Source organism: Oncorhynchus tshawytscha, linkage group LG16, assembly GCF_018296145.1.
Source record: "Oncorhynchus tshawytscha isolate Ot180627B linkage group LG16, Otsh_v2.0, whole genome shotgun sequence".
NCBI lineage: Eukaryota > Metazoa > Chordata > Actinopteri > Salmoniformes > Salmonidae > Oncorhynchus > Oncorhynchus tshawytscha.
Window position 1 is genome coordinate 81,063,934 of NC_056444.1, and position 18,249 is coordinate 81,082,182.

General features: G+C 42.2%; 2 protein-coding genes across 2 annotated transcripts in view; both read right to left on the reverse strand.

Annotated features, from left to right (window-relative positions):
• The window catches only part of LOC112216405 (pepsin A-like), a 4,515-nt gene extending 3,864 nt beyond the window's left edge, over nt 1–651 (reverse strand). Inside the window, exons 1-2 of the mRNA XM_042299756.1 lie at nt 542–651; nt 272–413 (exon numbers count right to left, since the gene is read on the reverse strand). Coding sequence (XP_042155690.1) covers nt 272–413; nt 542–600 — 201 coding nt within the window. The 5' untranslated portion in view covers nt 601–651. The remainder of the gene's footprint in view (nt 1–271; nt 414–541) is intronic.
• A 4,588-nt stretch (nt 652–5,239) lies between these two features.
• On the reverse strand, nt 5,240–11,135 carry prok1 (prokineticin 1). Its single transcript, XM_042298610.1, has 3 exons — nt 10,676–11,135; nt 6,352–6,477; nt 5,240–5,836 (listed from the first exon to the last, which is right to left on the reverse strand). Exons 1-3 carry the CDS (start codon nt 10,748–10,750, stop codon nt 5,717–5,719), a joined length of 321 nt encoding a protein of 106 aa, XP_042154544.1. The 5' UTR covers nt 10,751–11,135; the 3' UTR covers nt 5,240–5,716.
• Nucleotides 11,136–18,249: the final 7,114 nt, after the last annotated feature.

Below are 18,249 nucleotides of genomic sequence, written 5' to 3' on the forward strand. Positions count from 1 at the left end.
CATAGTTAATCTGATTATGCCAGTGTACATTTAATTTAAACAAGAACACAAAGTCTAGAGCCAATGGGTTCAAACTATGCAGTCACAATATCCAACATGTAAGGACATTTTTGAAACAATAATCATTTAGCCTATAGACTAGCCTGGTCCCAGGTCTGTTTGCGCTGTATAGACAAATCCCATGGCCATTAGCTATAGAGCAAAAACAATTGTGGGACCAGTCACCAGGCTAATGCAGTATTTCACCACACTGCTTCGGTCTGTGCCTTACATCAGCGTCGTTGGTCATAGCCTCATCACCAGTCTGGTAGAACTTGGCCATAGGTTTGTAGGGGAACTTCAGCCTGGTCTCCTCCCATATACCCTTCTCCATCAGGGTCTCTCTGGCAGTCTTCCCCTTGATCAGAGAGATCCTGAAAACACACAAGCACAATCACAAATCCACTTTATTCACCACAATTACACGTACCAGGAATTGGACCTGGTGCCAGGTGCTGACAATAATAAACCGAATATGCAGACTGAGAAGAACAGAACTTACTTGACATTACACTCGGACAGGGCCACTAAGGCGCACAGGAGGACAGCCCAGTTCATCATGGTTGCTTCTGGTTCTTCTTGGACAGAGGGAGTGAAGTTAGAAGGAGGAGAACCCAGGCCTTATATACAGTCATCCTGGACACCAGGACCCAATCCCACAGCCAATCGACCATGTTAATGCCCTCCTTCAGCACACAATGTCAAAGTTATGGGTAATGTCCAAAAATGGCATGCTATCCCCTATATAGTGCACTACTTTTGAACAGGGCCCATATGCCTCTGGTCAGAAGTAGTGCACTATGTAGGGCACAGGGTGCCATTTTGAGCACTATGTGATAACACAACTTCAGATAAGAAGTGTGAAGTGGTGACAAATATAAAACGCCTATGTAGCAAAAGTAAATATGAGGAACAATGTTAAAGAACCGTCTGTCATCTAATCTAGAAAGCAAAATATATCTGGATACTAGTCTGTGCCACAGTGGGGTCAGTTCAGCTAAACCTAGAGTATGTGGGGTCAGTTCAGATAAACCTAGAGTATGGGGGTCAGTTAAGATAAACCTAGGGTATGGGGGGGGGGTCAGTTCAGATAAACCTAGGGTATGGGGGGTATGGGGGGCAGTTCAGATAAACCTAGAGTATGGGGGTCAGTTCAGATAAACCTAGAGTATGGGGGTCATTTCAGATAAACCTAGAGTATGGGGGGTCAGTTCAGATAAACCTAGGGTATGGGGGTCAGTTCAGATAAACCTAGGGTATGGGGGGTTATTTCAGATAAACCCAGAGTATGGGGGTCAGTTCAGATAAACCTAGGATATGGGGGTCAGCTCAGATAAACAGGATATGGGGGGTTAGTTCAAAAACCCAGTGGGGGGTCAGTTCAGATAAATCTAGGGTATGGGGGTGTCAGTTCAGATAAACCTAGGATATGGGGGTAAGTTCAGATAAACCTAGGGTATGGGGGGTCAGTTCAGATAAACCTAGGGTATGGGGGGGGTCAGTTCAGATAAACCTAGGATATGGGGGGTCAGTTCAGATAAACCTAGGATATGAGGGGTCAGTTCAGATAATACGGAGACTTGATTACACACAGGTGGATTGTATTTATCATCATTAGTCATTTAGGTCAACATTGGATCATTCAGAGATCCTCACTGAACTTCTGGAGAGAGTTTGCTGCACTGAAAGTAAAGGGGCTGAATAATTTTGCACGCCCAATTTTTCAGTTTTTGATTTGTTAAAAAAGTTTGAAATATCCAATAAATGTCGTTCCACTTCATGATTGTGTCCCACTTGTTGTTGATTCTTCACAAAAAAATACAGTTTTATATCTTTAGGTTTGAAGCCTGAAATGTGGCAAAAGGTCGCAAAGTTCAAGGGGGCCGAATACTTTCGCAAGGCACTGTACACTGGGTGTACAAACCATTAGGGACAACTAGCAAATTTTTATTTTTTTGTAGGGTCATGGATTATACAAGGTGTCAAAAGGGTTCCACAGGGATGCTGGCCCATGTTGACTCCAATACTTCCCACATCTGTGTCAAGTTGGCTGGATGTCCTTTGGGTGGTGGACCATTATTGATACACACGGGAAACTGATGAGTGTGAAAAACCCAGAAGCGTTGCAGTTCTTCACACACTCAAACCGGTGCGCCTGGCACCTACTACCATAGCCCGTTCAAAAGGCACTTAAAACTTTTGTCTTGTCCATTCACCTTCTGAATGGCACACATACACAATCCATGTCTCATTTGTCTCAAGGCTTACAAATGATTATTTAACCAGTCTCCTCGCCTTCATCTACACTGATTGAAGTGGATTTAAGAAGTGACATCAGTAGGGGATCATAGCTTTCATCTGGATTCACCTGGTCAGTCTATGTCATGGAAAGAGCCGGTGTTCCTCATGTTTTTATTTATTTCACCTTTATTTAACCAGGTAGGCTAGTTGAGAACACCTTTATTTAACCAGGTAGGCTAGTTGAGAACACCTTTATTTAACCAGGTAGGCTAGTTGAGAACACCTTTATTTAACCAGGTAGGCTAGTTGAGAACACCTTTATTTAACCAGGTAGGCTAGTTGAGAACACCTTTATTTAACCAGGTAGGCTAGTTGAGAACACCTTTATTTAACCAGGTAGGCTAGTTGAGAACACCTTTATTTAACCAGGTAGGCTAGTTGAGAACAAGTTCTCATTTGCAACTGCAACCTGGCCAAGATAAAGCATAGCAGTGTGAACAGACAACACAGAGTTACACATGGAATAAACAATTAACAAGTCAATAACACAGTAGAAAAAAAAGGGGAGTCTATATACATTGTGTGCAAAAGGCATGAGGAGGTAGGCGAATAATTAAAATTTTGCAGATTAACACTGGAGTGATAAATGATCAGATGGTCATGTACAGGTAGAGATACTGGTGTGCAAAAGAGCAGAAAAGTAAATAAATATAAACAGTATGGGGATGAGATAAATTGCGTGTTTTGTAACTCGGTGTATAGTGTTGACCATTACCCAACCTCGTCGTATATATTGTCTCATTTACTTGTGGAACGGCACGTTCAGTGCAACGTGAAATAGGCGCGTAATACACATGATCACATCACAAGGCTTCAAATGCCGACATGCGTAGGCGGCACGTGAGTTTCAAGTTTAGGGAAGTTCTTTTTCTTTCACTATAAAATGTAACTTTTATATTAAAGGATTGCGTGCATCTATCATAGCAAAAACGTAGGTAAGATAGGCTACCATTCTTTACGTGATGAATAGATTGCATAGTCATAATTTAGGCTACTAATAACGTAACTCAATCACTGTTTTGTGAAACGTGAGACGACAAGGAGAGAATATCTGTTAACCCTAATTTGCTCCTGGGGGCGTCTTACCCTCTATAGCAACATATTTCACTGCACCTATATGGGGACTAAGTAATGCTGAATGTACCTTTGCATAATCTTATCAAAATGTTCCATGTTTCCATTTGGAAAGTAGACGAGCTTGCCGTTGCCAAAGTTATTTGATAACAGCGTTCAACAACAGCAATATATGAAGAATATATATGAATACACAGAATATTGACTGACCAGCACAAGTTTATCTACATCAGTAATGAACAATTGGTCTGTAATCAGGCATTGGTTATCAGTACCTTAAACAGAATGTCTGAAGGTGTAGTAGAGGTCGTCTCTGACAACACATTTAAAGATCACATTTGAACCAGTTTAAAGATGAAAATGCTTGTTTCTTTTCTACTTTAGAACAACAACATAAAGATGACGTGCAGGACACAATTAGAACCCTTGAAAGGATATATACTGCTTTGGTATGGCATCCTCCACATTATAAATCAAAACGCTAATATTTTTTTATTTAACTAGGCAAGTCAGTTAAGAACAAATTCTTATTTACAATGACTGCCTACCCCAGACAAACACGGACGACGCTGGGCCAATTGTGCGCTGCCCTGTGGGACTCCCAATCACGTCCGGATGTGATACAGCCAGGAATCGATCCAGGGACTGTAGTGACACTTCTTGTACTGAGATGCAGCACCTTAGACCGCTGCGACACCCGGGAGCCAAATGACGATGATGATGATGATTATGAGGAATGTCCAAGGGACAGTACAGTGCTTAATTATGATGCTTTCTAATTGACTGAATGGCTGGGAAAACATTGTTTGTTTTAACAAACAGAACGCAGCTATGAATATATCACTAAAACTGTTTTCTGAGTCAGAGTCACGACTTGTTTTGACAATCTCTTTGTTCCCAATTATGTTTCTATGGCCACAACATATGTTGAATACAACCTTAGTTACGGACTCATTTGACATTGATTCTCACATGTTCCAGTCATAGGAAAGGCAAGGGCTGCAGGTATTTGTTTTTGAAGAGGCTGATTACGGCCACGTGATACTCAAGTAAAACAAAGAGGTATGGACTTTCACTAAGAGATAAGATATTACACTAAACAAACAAAAAACATGTAAAGTGTTGGTCCCATGAGCTCAAATAAAAGATCCCCAGAAATGTTCCATACCGTACACGCACAAAAAAACAGATTTCTCTCAAATTTTGTGCACAATTTTTTTTATACATATCCCAGTTAGTATTTCTCCTTTTTCAAGATAATCCATCCACCTGACAGGTGTGGCATATCAAGAAACAGGATGCTCATTACACAGCAGTACTTTCTGCTGGGGACAATAAAAGGCCACTCTAAAATGTGCAGTTTTGTCACACAACACAATGCCACAAGTTTTGAGGGAGCGTGCAATTGGCATGCTGACTGCAGGTATGTCCACCAGAACTGTTGCCAGATAATTTAATGCTAATTTCTCTACCATAAGCCACCTCCAATGTCGTTTTTGAGAATTTGGCAGTACGTTCAACCGTCCTCACAACCGCTGACCACGTGTAACCAGTCCAGCCCAGGACCTCCACATCTGGCTTCGTCTGAGACCAGCCACCTGGACAGATGATGAAACTGAGGAGTATTCTGTCTGTAATAAAACTCATTCTGATTGGCTGGGCCTGGCTCCCCAGTGGGTGGGTCTATGCCCTCCCAGGCCCACCCAGGACCTAATTTATTTATTTAAAGTGTCTGATTTCGTTATATGAACTGTAACTCAGTAAAGTCATTGAAATTGTTGCATGTTGAGTTTATATTTTTGTTCAGTATATATATAACTTACATAATTACTTACATAACAACAACAGACACAACACACAGTGTAAGTACATATTTTTCACAGTGGTATGATACAGTGAGTTTAATTTGCAAAAATGTTGATCATAAATAAAAACATTACATTTGCCTATGAATTAAACCGTATATTACTTTGATTTGCATCAAGCTTTTGACAGGCCTGTGTATTAAAACTATAGTCTGTAATTGGTATATACATAAAAAAAGAAAACATTTAGCTATGTATCTTTCTTGGCACAGTTTAGCATGTATATATTGTCTTGGCATGTCTTTGGTGGCCAGTGGGGCACAGTGAGGTGTATTTACAGATGTTATATTCTCATGAAATATAACAGTTCCTATAGTATATAGAACAAAGACTAAGTAGAGGGAAAAGAGTGAAGGTCGTGTGTGATTGAATGTGCTGCTGTCATTGTTTCCCATCTTTCTCCTCTTCTTCTCTCTCCTCTTCTTCCTCCTCTGTCATCAAAAGTCTAGGTTTTTGAAGTCTTTGGTACACCTGTATGTGCTACGTGTGTAGCTGGTACAGACCAAATGAGGAAGACATGGACAGGTGTGATGCTGTCTTTTTCCTGGATAGGGCACCTGGAAGAAAAATACGTGATCTACATTTGATTCAACTTCTCCCTTAGGATCCATTAAATCACATTGAGCCAACAGCTCTATGGGCTAAATGAACAGACTTGGTCAAACGCCACCAGAGATTATGGAGCAATTCCAATGGGAAATGGAGAACCATTCAGTTGTCAATTCCCTGAGATAAACTTTGTGGAGTGAACTAACCCGGCTGGTGGCTGAGCCGATCTCCAGCCGATCAAAGTGATGTATTACTTCCATTGGTTTGATTCATGATGAAAACAAGTCAATAACTTCTGAAGTTATCATCCTAAGCAATAACTGTGTGTATGTTTGTGCATATGTGTGTTTATGTGCACTTCTGTGTGTTTGTGTGTGTGCGTGCGCTTGTGTGTGTGTGTATACTGGAGTGTGTGAGTGTTTGCGCATGTGTGAGTGCGTGTGCCAGCCAGTACGTGCCATCAAGCATATGCATGTGTGTTTGCGTGTGTGTGTGCACGCGTTCGTGCGTGTGTGTTCCTCACCTTGTGACTGAAGGGGTGGCACTCGTCCCCCTCTTCCCCTCGTGGTATACACATCCGCAGTCCCCTAAGCCACAGGCTGACAGCACAGCATAGACCAAACCCACACTGAACATCTCTATCACACGCCTGACAGAGACGGGGAGAGAGAGAGAGAGAGAGAGAGAGAGAGAGAGAAAGGGGGAAGAGAGAAAAAGAGAAAGAGAGAGAGAGAGAAAGACAGAGAGAGAGAGAGAGGACCATCACACATTTTTTTTACTCAGTTTGGTTGCAGGTTTTCTGTACCGGTCTGGTGTTGTAGTAAAGCTCTGACTCTGGACCACAAATACCCACTGGAAACAGGATTCACATACCCACTAGAAACAGGAAACACAAACCCACTGGAAACAGGAAACACAAACCCACTGGAAACAGGAAACACAAACCCACTGGAAACAGGAAACACAAACCCACTGGAAACAGGAAACACAAACCCACTGGAAACACATACCCACTGGAAACAGGGAACACATAACCAAAACACATACCCACTGGAAACAGAACACATACCCACTGGAAACACATACCCACTGGAAACAGGAAACACAAACCCACTGGAAACACAAACCCACTGGAAACAGGAAACACAAACCCACTGGAAACTGGAAACACAAACCCACTGGAAACACATACCCACTGGAAACAGGGAACACATAACCACTGGAAACAGGGAACACATACCCACTGGAAACACATACCCACTGGAAACAGGAAACACATACCCACTGGAAACAGGAACACATAACCACTGGAAACACATACCCACTGGAAACAGGGAACACATACCCACTGGAAACACATACCCACTGGAACCAGGGAACACATACCCACTGGAAACACATACCCACTGGAACCAGGGAACACATACAGACTGGAAACAGGAAACACCCCTTGGGTTGTGCCGTGGCGGAGATCTTTGTGGGCTATACTCGGCCTTGTCTCAGGATGGTAAGTTGGTGGTTGAAGATATATCCTGCCTGTTTGGCCCTGTCCGGGGGTATCGTCGGATGGGGCCACAGTGTCTCCTGACCCCTCTTGTCTCAGTCTCCAGTATCTATGCTGCAGTAGTTTATGTGTCAGGGGCCTAGGGTCAGTCTGTTATATTTGGAGTACTTCTTCTGTCTTATCCGGTGTCCTGTGTGAATTTAAGTATGCTCTCTCTCTTTCTCTTTCTTTCTTTCTCTCTCTTGGAGGACCTGAGCCCTAGGACCATGCCTCAGGACTACCTGGCATGATGACTCCCTGCTGTCCCAAGCCAACTGCCTGTGCTGCTGCTCCAGTTTCAACTGTTCTGCCTGCGGCTATGGAACCATGACCTGTTCACCGGACGTTCTACCTGTCCCAGACCTGCTGTTTTCAACTCTCTAGAGACAGCAGGAGCGGTAGAGATACTCTGAATGATCGGCTATGAAAAGCCAACTGACATTTACTCCTGAGGTGCTGACTTGCTGCACCCTCGACAACTACTGTGATTATTATTATTTGACCATGCTGGTCATTTATGAACATTTGAACATCTTGGCCATGTTCTGTTATAATCTCCAATCGGCACAGCCAGAAGAGGACTGGCCACCCCTCATAGCCTGGTTCCTCTCTAGGTTTCTTCCTAGGTTTTGGCCTTTCTAGGGAGTTTTTCCTAGCCACCATGCTTCTACACCTGCATTGCTTGCTGTTTAGGGTTTTAGGCTGGGTTTCTGTACAGCACTTTGAGATATCAGCTGATGTACGATGGGCTATATAAATACATTTGATTTGATTTGACATACCCACTGGAAACAGGAAACACATACAGACTGGAAACAGGAAACACATACAGACTGGAAACAGGATTCACATACAGACTGGAAACACATACAGACTGGAAACAGGAAACACATACAGACTGGAAACACATACAGACTGGAAACAGGAAACACATACAGACTGGAAACAGGAAACACATACAGACTGGAAACACATACAGACTGGAAACACATACAGACTGGAAACACATACAGACTGGAAACAGGAAATACATACAGACTGGAACCAGGAAACACAGGATATTTTTGCAGAATTCTGCATGCAGAGTCAATTTGGTGTTTACTCTCTCTGTCTCCCTCTGTATCTGTCTCGCTCTAACGTCCACCTGTCACTTCTAATGACCCCTACTCTCTCTGTATCTGTCTCTCTCTCTACCTTCTAATGACCCCTACTCTCTCTGTATCTGTCTCTCTCTACCTTCTAATGACCCCTACTCTCTCTGTATCTGTCTCTCTCTACCTTCTAATGACCCTAATGACCCCTACTCTCTCTATATCTGTCTCTCTCTACCTTCTAATGACCCCTACTCTCTCTCTGTATCTGTCTCTCTCTACCTTCTAATGACCCCTACTCTCTGTCTACCTTCTAATCCCCTACTAATGACCCCTAATGACCCCTACTCTCTTCTAATGACCCCTACTCCTCTATATCTGTCTGTATATCTGTCTCTCTCTCTACCTTCTAATGACCCCTACTCTCTGTCTCCTGTATATCTGTCTCTCTCTCTACCTTCTAATGACCCCTACTCTCTCTGTATCTGTCTCTCTCTACCTTCTAATGACCCCTACTCTCTGTCTCCCTCTATATCTGTCTCTCTCTCTACCTTCTAATGACCCCTACTCTCTCTATATCTGTCTCTCTCTACCTTCTAATGACCCCTACTCTCTGTCTCCCTCTATATCTGTCTCTCTCTCTACCTTCTAATGACCCCTACTCTCTGTCTCCCTGTATATCTGTCTCTCTCTCTACCTTCTAATGACCCCTACTCTCTCTCTCTCTACCTTCTAATGACCCCTACTCTCTCTATATCTGTCTCTCTCTCTACCTTCTAATGACCCCTACTCTCTCTATATCTGTCTCTCTCTACCTTCTAATGACCCCTACTCTCTCTATATCTGTCTCTCTCAGTGGTGTAAAGTACCTAAGTAAAAATACTTTTTTGGGTATCTGTACTTTACTATTTATATTTTTGACAACTTTTACTCCACTACACTCCTGAAGAAAATGATGTACTTTTTACTCCTTACATTTTCCCTGACACCCAAAAGTACTTATTACATTATGAATACTTAGCAGGACATGAAAATTGTCTAATTCACGCACTTATCAAGAGAACATCCCTGGTCATTCCTACTGCCTCTGATCTGGCAGACTCAATAAACACAAATAATGTGTTTGTAAATGATGTCTGAGTGTTAAACTGTGCCCCTGGCTATCCGTAAATTAAAAAACAAGAAAATCGTGTTTTCTGGTTTGCTTAATATAAGACATTTTAAATTATTTATACTTTTACTTTTGATACTTAAGTATATTTAAAACCAAATACTTTTAGACTTTTACTCAAGTAGTATTTTACTAGGTGACTTTTACTTGAGTCATTTTCTTTTAAGGTATCTTTCCATTTACTCTGGTATGAAAATTGGGTATTTTTTCCACCACTGGTCTCTCTCTCTACCTTCTAACTGTCACTTCTAATGACCCCTACTCTCTCTACCTTCTAATGACCCCTACTCTCTCTACCTTCTAATGACCGCTACTCTCTCTACCTTCACTAATGACCCCTACTCTCTCTGCATCTCTCTCTCTACCTTCTAACTGTCACTTCTAATGACCCCTACTCTCTCTACCTTCTAATGACCCCTACTCTCTCTACCTTCTAATGACCGCTACTCTCTCTGTATCTGTCTCTCTCTGCCTTCCAACTGTCACTTCTAATGACCCCTACTCTCTCTGCATCTCTCTCTCTACCTTCCAACTGTCACTTGTAATGACCCCTACTCTCTCTGCCTTCTAATGACCCCTACTCTCTCTGTATCTGTCTCTCTCTACCTTCTAATGACCCCTACTCTCTCTGCATCTGTCTCTCTCTACCTTCCAACTGTCACTTCTAATGACCCCTACTCTCTCTGTATCTGTCTCTCTCTACCTTCTAATGACCCCTACTCTCTCTGTATCTGTCTCTCTCTGCCTTCCAACTGTCACTTCTAATGACCCCTACTCTCTCTACCTTCTAATGACCCCTACTCTCTCTGTATCTGTCTCTCTCTGCCTTCCAACTGTCACTTCTAATGACCCCTACTCTCTCTACCTTCTAATGACCCCTACTCTCTCTGTATCTGTCTCTCTCTGCCTTCCAACTGTCACTTCTAATGACCCCTACTCTCTCTGCATCTGTCTCTCTCTACTTTCAATCGTACGTTTCACAATGACAACTCTATTAGTTAAAATTTCCACACAGCACATGAATGAAAGGTTTGTCACTCACCCCAGTGATGACAGCCCCCATGGACCAGTTGAAAGAAATCATTAAGATGGAGAGAAGCAGGACCCTGGTCCCCATGGCCGTAGCAGCAAGAGTAGCACAGGATAGTGTAGGGTACCACTCTCTCCTCAACACAGTAATACTGTAGCCCCCTTCAGCGCAGTAGCTACTTTCTGTTGTCAGTCTCTCCTCAACACAGTAATACTGTAGCCCCCTTCAGCGCAGTAGCTACTTTCTGTTGTCAGTCTCTCCTCAACACAGTAATACTGTAGCCCCCTTCAGCGCAGTAGCTACTTTCTGTTGTCAGTCTCTCCTCAACACAGTAATACTGTAGCCCCCTTCAGCGCAGTGGCTACTTTCTGTTGTCAGTCTCTCCTCAACACAGTAATACTGTAGCCCCCTTCAGCGCAGTAGCTACTTTCTGTTGTCACTCTCTCCTTCTTGTGCTGTCCGTCTGACTCACTGTGCCTGGTGTCATGTCCAAGCTCTCTCTCTCTCTTTCATCCTCTCCCTCTCCCCTGACCCCCCATGTATGTATGTATGTATGTATGTATGTATGTATGTATGTATGTATGTATGTATGTATGTATGTATGTATGTATGTATGTATGTATGTATGTATGTATGTATGTATGTATGTATGTATGTATGTATGTATATAAAATGAAATACCTTATTTACATAAATATTCAGACCCTTTGCTATGAGACTCGAAATTGAGCTTGAGTTGTACCCTGTTTCATTGATCATCCTTGAGATGTTTCTACAACTTGATTGGACATGATTTTGAAAGAAACACACACCTGTCTATATAAGGTCCCACATTTCACAGTGCATGTCAGAGCAAAATCCAAGCCATGTCGTCGAAGGAATTGTCCGTAGAGTTCCGAGACAGGATTGTGTCGAGGCACAGATCTGAGGAAGGGTACCAAAATATTTCTGCAGCATCGAAGGTCCCCAAGAACACAGTGTTCTCCATCATTCTTAAATGGAAGAAGTTTGGAACCACCAAGACTATTCATAGATTTGGCCGCCCAGCCAAACTGAGCAAATCGGGGGAGAAGGGCCTTGGTCAGGGAGGTGACCAAGAACCTGATGGTCACTCTGACAGAGCTCCAGAGTTCCTCTGTGGAGATGGGAAAACCTTCCAGAAGGACAACCATCTCTGCAGCACTCCACCAATCAGGCCTTTATGGTAGAGTGACCAGATGGAATCCACTCATCAGTAAAAGGCACATGGCAGCCCGCTTGGAGTTTACCAAAATGCACCTAAACACTCTCAGACCATGAGAAACATTATTCTCTGGTCTGATGAAATCCAGGTTGAACCCTTTTCCCTGAATGCCAAGCATGGTGGTGGCAGCATCATGCTGTGGCAATGTTTTTCAGCGGCAGGGACTGAGAAACTAGTCAGATCAAGGGAAAGATGAACGGAGCAAAGTACAGAGAGATCCTTGATGAAAACCTGCTCCATGGCACTGAAGACCTCAGACAGGGGTGAAGGTTCATCTTCCAACAGGACAATGCCTGTAAGCACACAGTCAAGACAACGCAGGCAGGAATGGTTTTGGGACAAGTCTCTGAATGGCCTTAAGTGACCCAAAAAGAGCCAAGACTTGAACCCAACTGAACATCTCTGGAGAGACCTGAAAATAGCTGTGCAGCAATTCTCCCAATGCAACCTGATAGACTTCGAGAGTATCTGCAGGAAGGAATGGGAAAAACTCCACAAATTCAGGTGTGCCAAGCTTGTACCATCATACCCAAGAAGACTCGAGGCTGTAATAGCTGCCAAAGGTGCTTCAACAAAGTACTGAGTAAAAGGGTCTGAAAACTTATGTAAATGTGATATTTCCGTTTTTTAATTTTAACAAATTTGCCAAAATGTATAAAAACCTGTTTTTGATTCGTCATTATGGGGTATTGTGTGTAGATAGATGGGGGGGGGACAATTTAAACAAGTTTATATTAAGGCTGTAACGTAACAAAATGTGGACAAATTAAAGGGGTCTGAATACTTTCCGAATGCACTGTATATACCTCTTCCTATTCCAAGTATAGCTCCGTATTCTGAGTACGTGACCAGAGCAACAGTGGTGACTGACTGACCAGCATGTCTGTTGAAAGGGCTTTATGAATACACACTAATACAGTATGTCACGGGACTGAAAGACACCTGCTACCGGGCCACAAAATGTATGGAAGTGAATAGGGAATTTCCACGCCGAATGTATACATGTCATTCCACAGTAAATTATTATTATCATCATCAATATATATATATATATATGATGATAATAATAATAATAATTTACTGTACCGACGGATATATATATATATGCTATATAAGTTTTCTTATCTCTTCCAGGTACTTCAAAACATTGTTTTTATATATTTTTGGATGAATCTGTTTTTCCATATATGAATCTGTTATTCGATGTGTTTCTATGGGCTAATAGCAATAAGACCAAATTCAGTGTTTCATCAAATATATATATATATATTTTTATACCTACAAGGTTCCTAAAATCAAATAGTTAAATGATCCATGGTATGACCATCTTAAAACAATTCCATATGTTACTTTAGTAGAACCCCTTAGTAGAAGTGGTCCTAAAATTCTAAATCAAATAGCTAAATGATCCATCTTAAAACAATTCCATATGTTAGTTTAGGGCTGTAGAAACCCAGCCCAGGCTTTTGGACTGTAATGGGATTTATGTAACATCCTGGTCCCAAGGTGTCCATCTGTTTGTCTGGGACAGGACCAGCCGTCATAGAAGACCCCAAAGTTATTACCATAGAAATAGAATGTCATTGCAGCTCACTCTTCCAGTCGGTCCATCGTCATTCTAAGATGAGGCTTTCAGGTAAATCACTACATAATCGATCCCAACTTTCTACTGAAAACAATGAGGCCTGGGAAAACACAGTGATCTGATCTCGTTTGTCATGCACCCATAAAATCATATACAGTTGAAGTCAGAAGTTTACATACACCTTTGCCAAATACATTTAAACTTAGCTTTTCACAATTCCTGACATTTAATCCTAGTAAAAATTCCCTGTTTTAGATCAGTTAGGATCACCACTTTATTTTAAGAATGTGAAATATCAGAATAATTAGAGAATTATTTATTTCAGCTTTTATTTATTTCATCACATTCCCAGTGGGTCAGACGTTTACATACACTCAATTAGTATTTGGTAGCATTGCCTTTAAATTGTTTAACTTTGGTCATACATTTCAGGTAGCCTTCCACAAGCTTCCCACAATAAGTTGGGTGAATTTTTTTGACCCATTTCTCCTGACAGACCTGGTGTAACTGAGTCAGGTTTGTAGGCCTACTTGCTCGCACACGCTTTTTCAGTCCTGCCCACACATTTTCTATAGGATTGAGGTCAGGGCTTTGTGATGGCCACTCCAATACCTTGTCCTTAAGCCATTTTGCCACAACTTTGGAAGTATGCTTGGGGTCATTGTCCATTTGGAAAACCCATTTGCGACCAAGCTTTAACTGATGTCTTGAGATGTTGCTTCAATATATCCACTTCATTTTCCTCCTCATGATGCCATCTATTTTGTGAAGTGCACCAGTCCCTCCTGCAGCAAAGCACCCCTACAACATGATGCTGCCACCACCGTGCTTCACGGTTGGGATGGTGTTCTTTGGCTTGCAAGCCTCCCCATTTTACCTCCAAACACAACGATGGTCATTATGGCCAAACAGTTCTATTTTTGTTTCATCAGACCAGAGGACATTTCTCCAAAAAGTATGATCTTTGTCCCCATGTGCAGTTGCAAACCGTATTCTGTCTTTTTTTTGTGGAGTAACTGCTCATAGAGAGAAACTGAGAAATGTATTTTTTATTGTCCAGCCGAATGAGTTGTAGGCAGATCATTGGAGATGTGGTTATCTGTTGTCTTACTATGAGGTCATTTTTTAAAGTTCATATTAACCCTGACCAGTGACATGACCTTTGACCCAAAAAAGACAGTTACTGCCTTCTTGCTTGGTACAGCCACTGGAATACTTTTCCATGCCGATTTAAAAAAAACATTTTTTTGGCAAACTTGTGTTAGAATATTTAATTGTATGTGGCTGTCAGTGTCATATAGTTTGATACTTGTATTAGCAAAGAACAATGAATAATATCAAAGTTTACCGTAGACACTGCAGCCCAAAGCTCAGTGAAACCAAGGGAAAAGGCAGTATTTGACGTGAGTAATGCCAGCGAATGCCTTTTTCCATGGTTTCACTTGAACTTTTTACAGTTACTGCAAACGTGACCGCCCATTTTCTCCATAATTCAACACAATGGAGTCATGATATTTGTACACATGATAAAGCATGTTTTTCAAGTATTACATGTTTGTTTTTTTGTTTTTTTAAATAACTCATTTTTGACGAAAATGTGTAGTTACTGCTCTTTCGCTTTTTAGGGCAGTATAGTGCACTAAATATAATAATAATAATAATACATTTAATTTGAATAGTGCTTTTCATTACAGAGTTACTTCAAAACTCTTGTCAAAAGTAGTACACTAGGGAGCTATTTGGGAAGTAGCCCAGGATCTCTGTAGACTAGACTGCCCTTTAAATGAGAAGCAGCCCAGGATCTCTCTAGACTAGACTGCCCTTTAAATGAGAAGCAGCCCAGGATCTCTGTAGACTAGACTGCCCTTTAAATGAGAAGCAGCCCAGGATCTGCTAAATGAGAAGCTCTCTAGACTAGACTGCTTTAAATGAGAAGCAGCCCAGGATCTCTAGACTAGACTGCCCTTTAAAATGCAGCCCAGGATCTCTAGACTAGACTGCCCTTTAAATGAGAAGCAGCCCAGGATCTCTAGACTAGACTGCCCTGAGAAGCAGCCCAGGATCTCTAGACTAGACTGCCCTTTAAATGAGAAGCAGCCCAGGATCTCTAGACTAGACTGCCCTTTAAATGAGAAGCAGCCCAGGATCTCTAGACTAGACTGCCCTTTAAAATGGGAAGCAGCCCAGGATCTGTAGACTAGACTGCCCTTTAAATGAGAAGCAGCCCAGGATCTGTAGACTAGACTGCCCTTTAAATGGGATAGAGAGGTACAGTATAGCATGACAATATTGTGTGACACATATCATATACTAGTGTGATATTGTGTGACCCATATCATATACTAGTGTGATGACTCATTGTGAGTTAAAGGTCAATCAAGGGACCGTCTGTAGACAGATATGTGCAGTACTGATTGATATACCGTAACTAATAGCAGTTAAGACACCTATTCCTTTTCACCAACTCCCTCTGGCCGTAAAGTGGACGAGGATGGACTATCTATGTGTGTGGGCGGAGGGGGTGAAGAGGGGTGTGTGATGGTAATGGACAGGGAGGTGTCAATAGGATATGCAGGTTTCTGATTTAGGGACGAAGAGAGGGATGAGAGGAGAGGAAGTATACCCCATGGGTTAGTCAGCAACACATTACCCAGAATGCTGTGTAGCAGGTGATGGATTTCTCTGAAGGACTCCTGGCTACATAATTACATTCCCTTGTTTCTGCCGTGTCAGCAGAAGAGAAGCAGCAGGCCTCTGAGGACCGATAGGACAGAAATCATCCAGAGCCTTGTCTTCCCTGACTTGGGCAAAGTACAGTCATGGCCAAAAGTTTTGAGAATGACACAAATATTCATTTCCACAAAGTTTGCTGCTTCAGTGTCTTTAGATATTTTTGTCAGATGTTACTATGGAATACTGAAGTATAATTACAAGCATTTCATAAGTGTCAAAGGCTTTTATTGACAATTACATGAAGTTGATGCAAAGAGTCAATATTTGCAGTGTTGACCCTTCTTTTTCAAGACCTCTCCATTCCGCCCTGGCATACTGTCAATTAACTTCTGGGCCACACCCTGACTGATGGCAGCCCATTCTCGCATAATCAATGCTTGGAGTTTGTCAGAATTTGTGGGTTTTTGTTTGTCCACCCACCTCTTGAGGATTGACCACAAGTTCTCAATGGGATTAAGGTCTGGGGAGTTTCCTGGCCATGGACCCAAAATATCGATGTTTTTGTTCCCCGTGCCACTTAGTTATCACTTTTGCCTTATGGCAAGGTGCTCCATCATGCTGGAAAAGACATTGTTTGTCACCAAACTGTTCCTGGGTGGTTGGGAGAAGTTGCTCTCAGAGGATGTGTTGGTACCATTCTCTATTCATGGCTGTGTTCTTAGGCAAAATTGTGAATGAGCCCACTCCCTTGGCTGAGAAGCAATCCCACACATGAATGGTCTCAGGATGCTTTACTGTTGGCATGACACAGGACTGATGGTAGAGCTCACCTTGTCTTCTCCAGACAAGCTTTTTTCAGGACTCCCCAAACAATCGGAAAGGGGATTCATCAGAGAAAATGACTTTACCCCAGTCCTAAGCAGTCTGTCCCTGATGTTTTTCCTGGAGAGAAGTGGCTTCTTTGCTGCCCTTCTTGACACCAGGCCATCCTCCAAAAGTCTTCACCTCACTGTGCGTGCAGATGTACTCACACCTGCCTGCTGCCATTCCTGAGCAAGCTCTGTACTGGTGGTGCCCCGATCCCGCAGCTGAATCAACTTTAGGAGACGGTCCTGGCACTTGCTGGACTTTCTTGGGCGCCCTGAAGCCTTCTTCACAACATTTGAACCGCTCTCCTTGAAGTTCTTGATGATTCGATAAATGGTTGATTTAGGTGCAATCTTACTGGCAGCAAAATCCTTGCCTGTGAAGACCTTTTTGTGCAAAGCAATGATGACGGCACGTGTTTCCTTGCAGGTAACCATGGTTGACAGAGGAAGCACAATGATTCCAAGCACCACCCTCCCAAGCTTCCAATCTGTTATTCGAACTCAATCAGAATGACAGAGTGATCTCCAGCCTTGTCCTCGTCAACACTCACACCTGTGATAACTACAGAATCGCTGACATGATGCCAGCTGGTCCTTTTGTGGCAGGGCTGAAATTCAGTGGAAATGTTTTGGGGGGGATTCAGTTCATTTGCATGGCAAAGAGGGACTTTGCAATTAATTGCAATTCATCTGATCAACTCTTCATAACATTCTGGAGTTTATGCAAATTGCCAACATAAAAACGGAGGCAGCAGACTTTGTGAAAATGTATATTTGTCATTCTCAAAACTTTTGGCCACGACTAGACACCTTTATGGGGAACAAAAATACAGCAATACGATGAGAGAAGACAAAATATTTCCACCTATCAGAGTCATTAGTTCATTTATTTTATATAGGTAGCTCGTTTTTGGTCACAGGTCCAGGAATGGTTGAAGACCTGGACCTTTACCTGGAGCGAACTCTGCAGATAGCACTTCTGGGTGATCTGAAAAGTCAAAGTCAATTGATCAATAATATAATAATACTTTTGGCAAAAAATGTTTATCTTTAATTTACAATCTGTAGAAACTATCAGAATAGAAAAGGATCAGTACTTTTGTGAAACATCACAACACAGTTGAAAAATATATAGGGGAGGGGTTGAATGGAGCTGAACGTTGGGACTAATAACAACAAGATAGCCAATGTAAGACATACGGGGTCTGTAAAATGT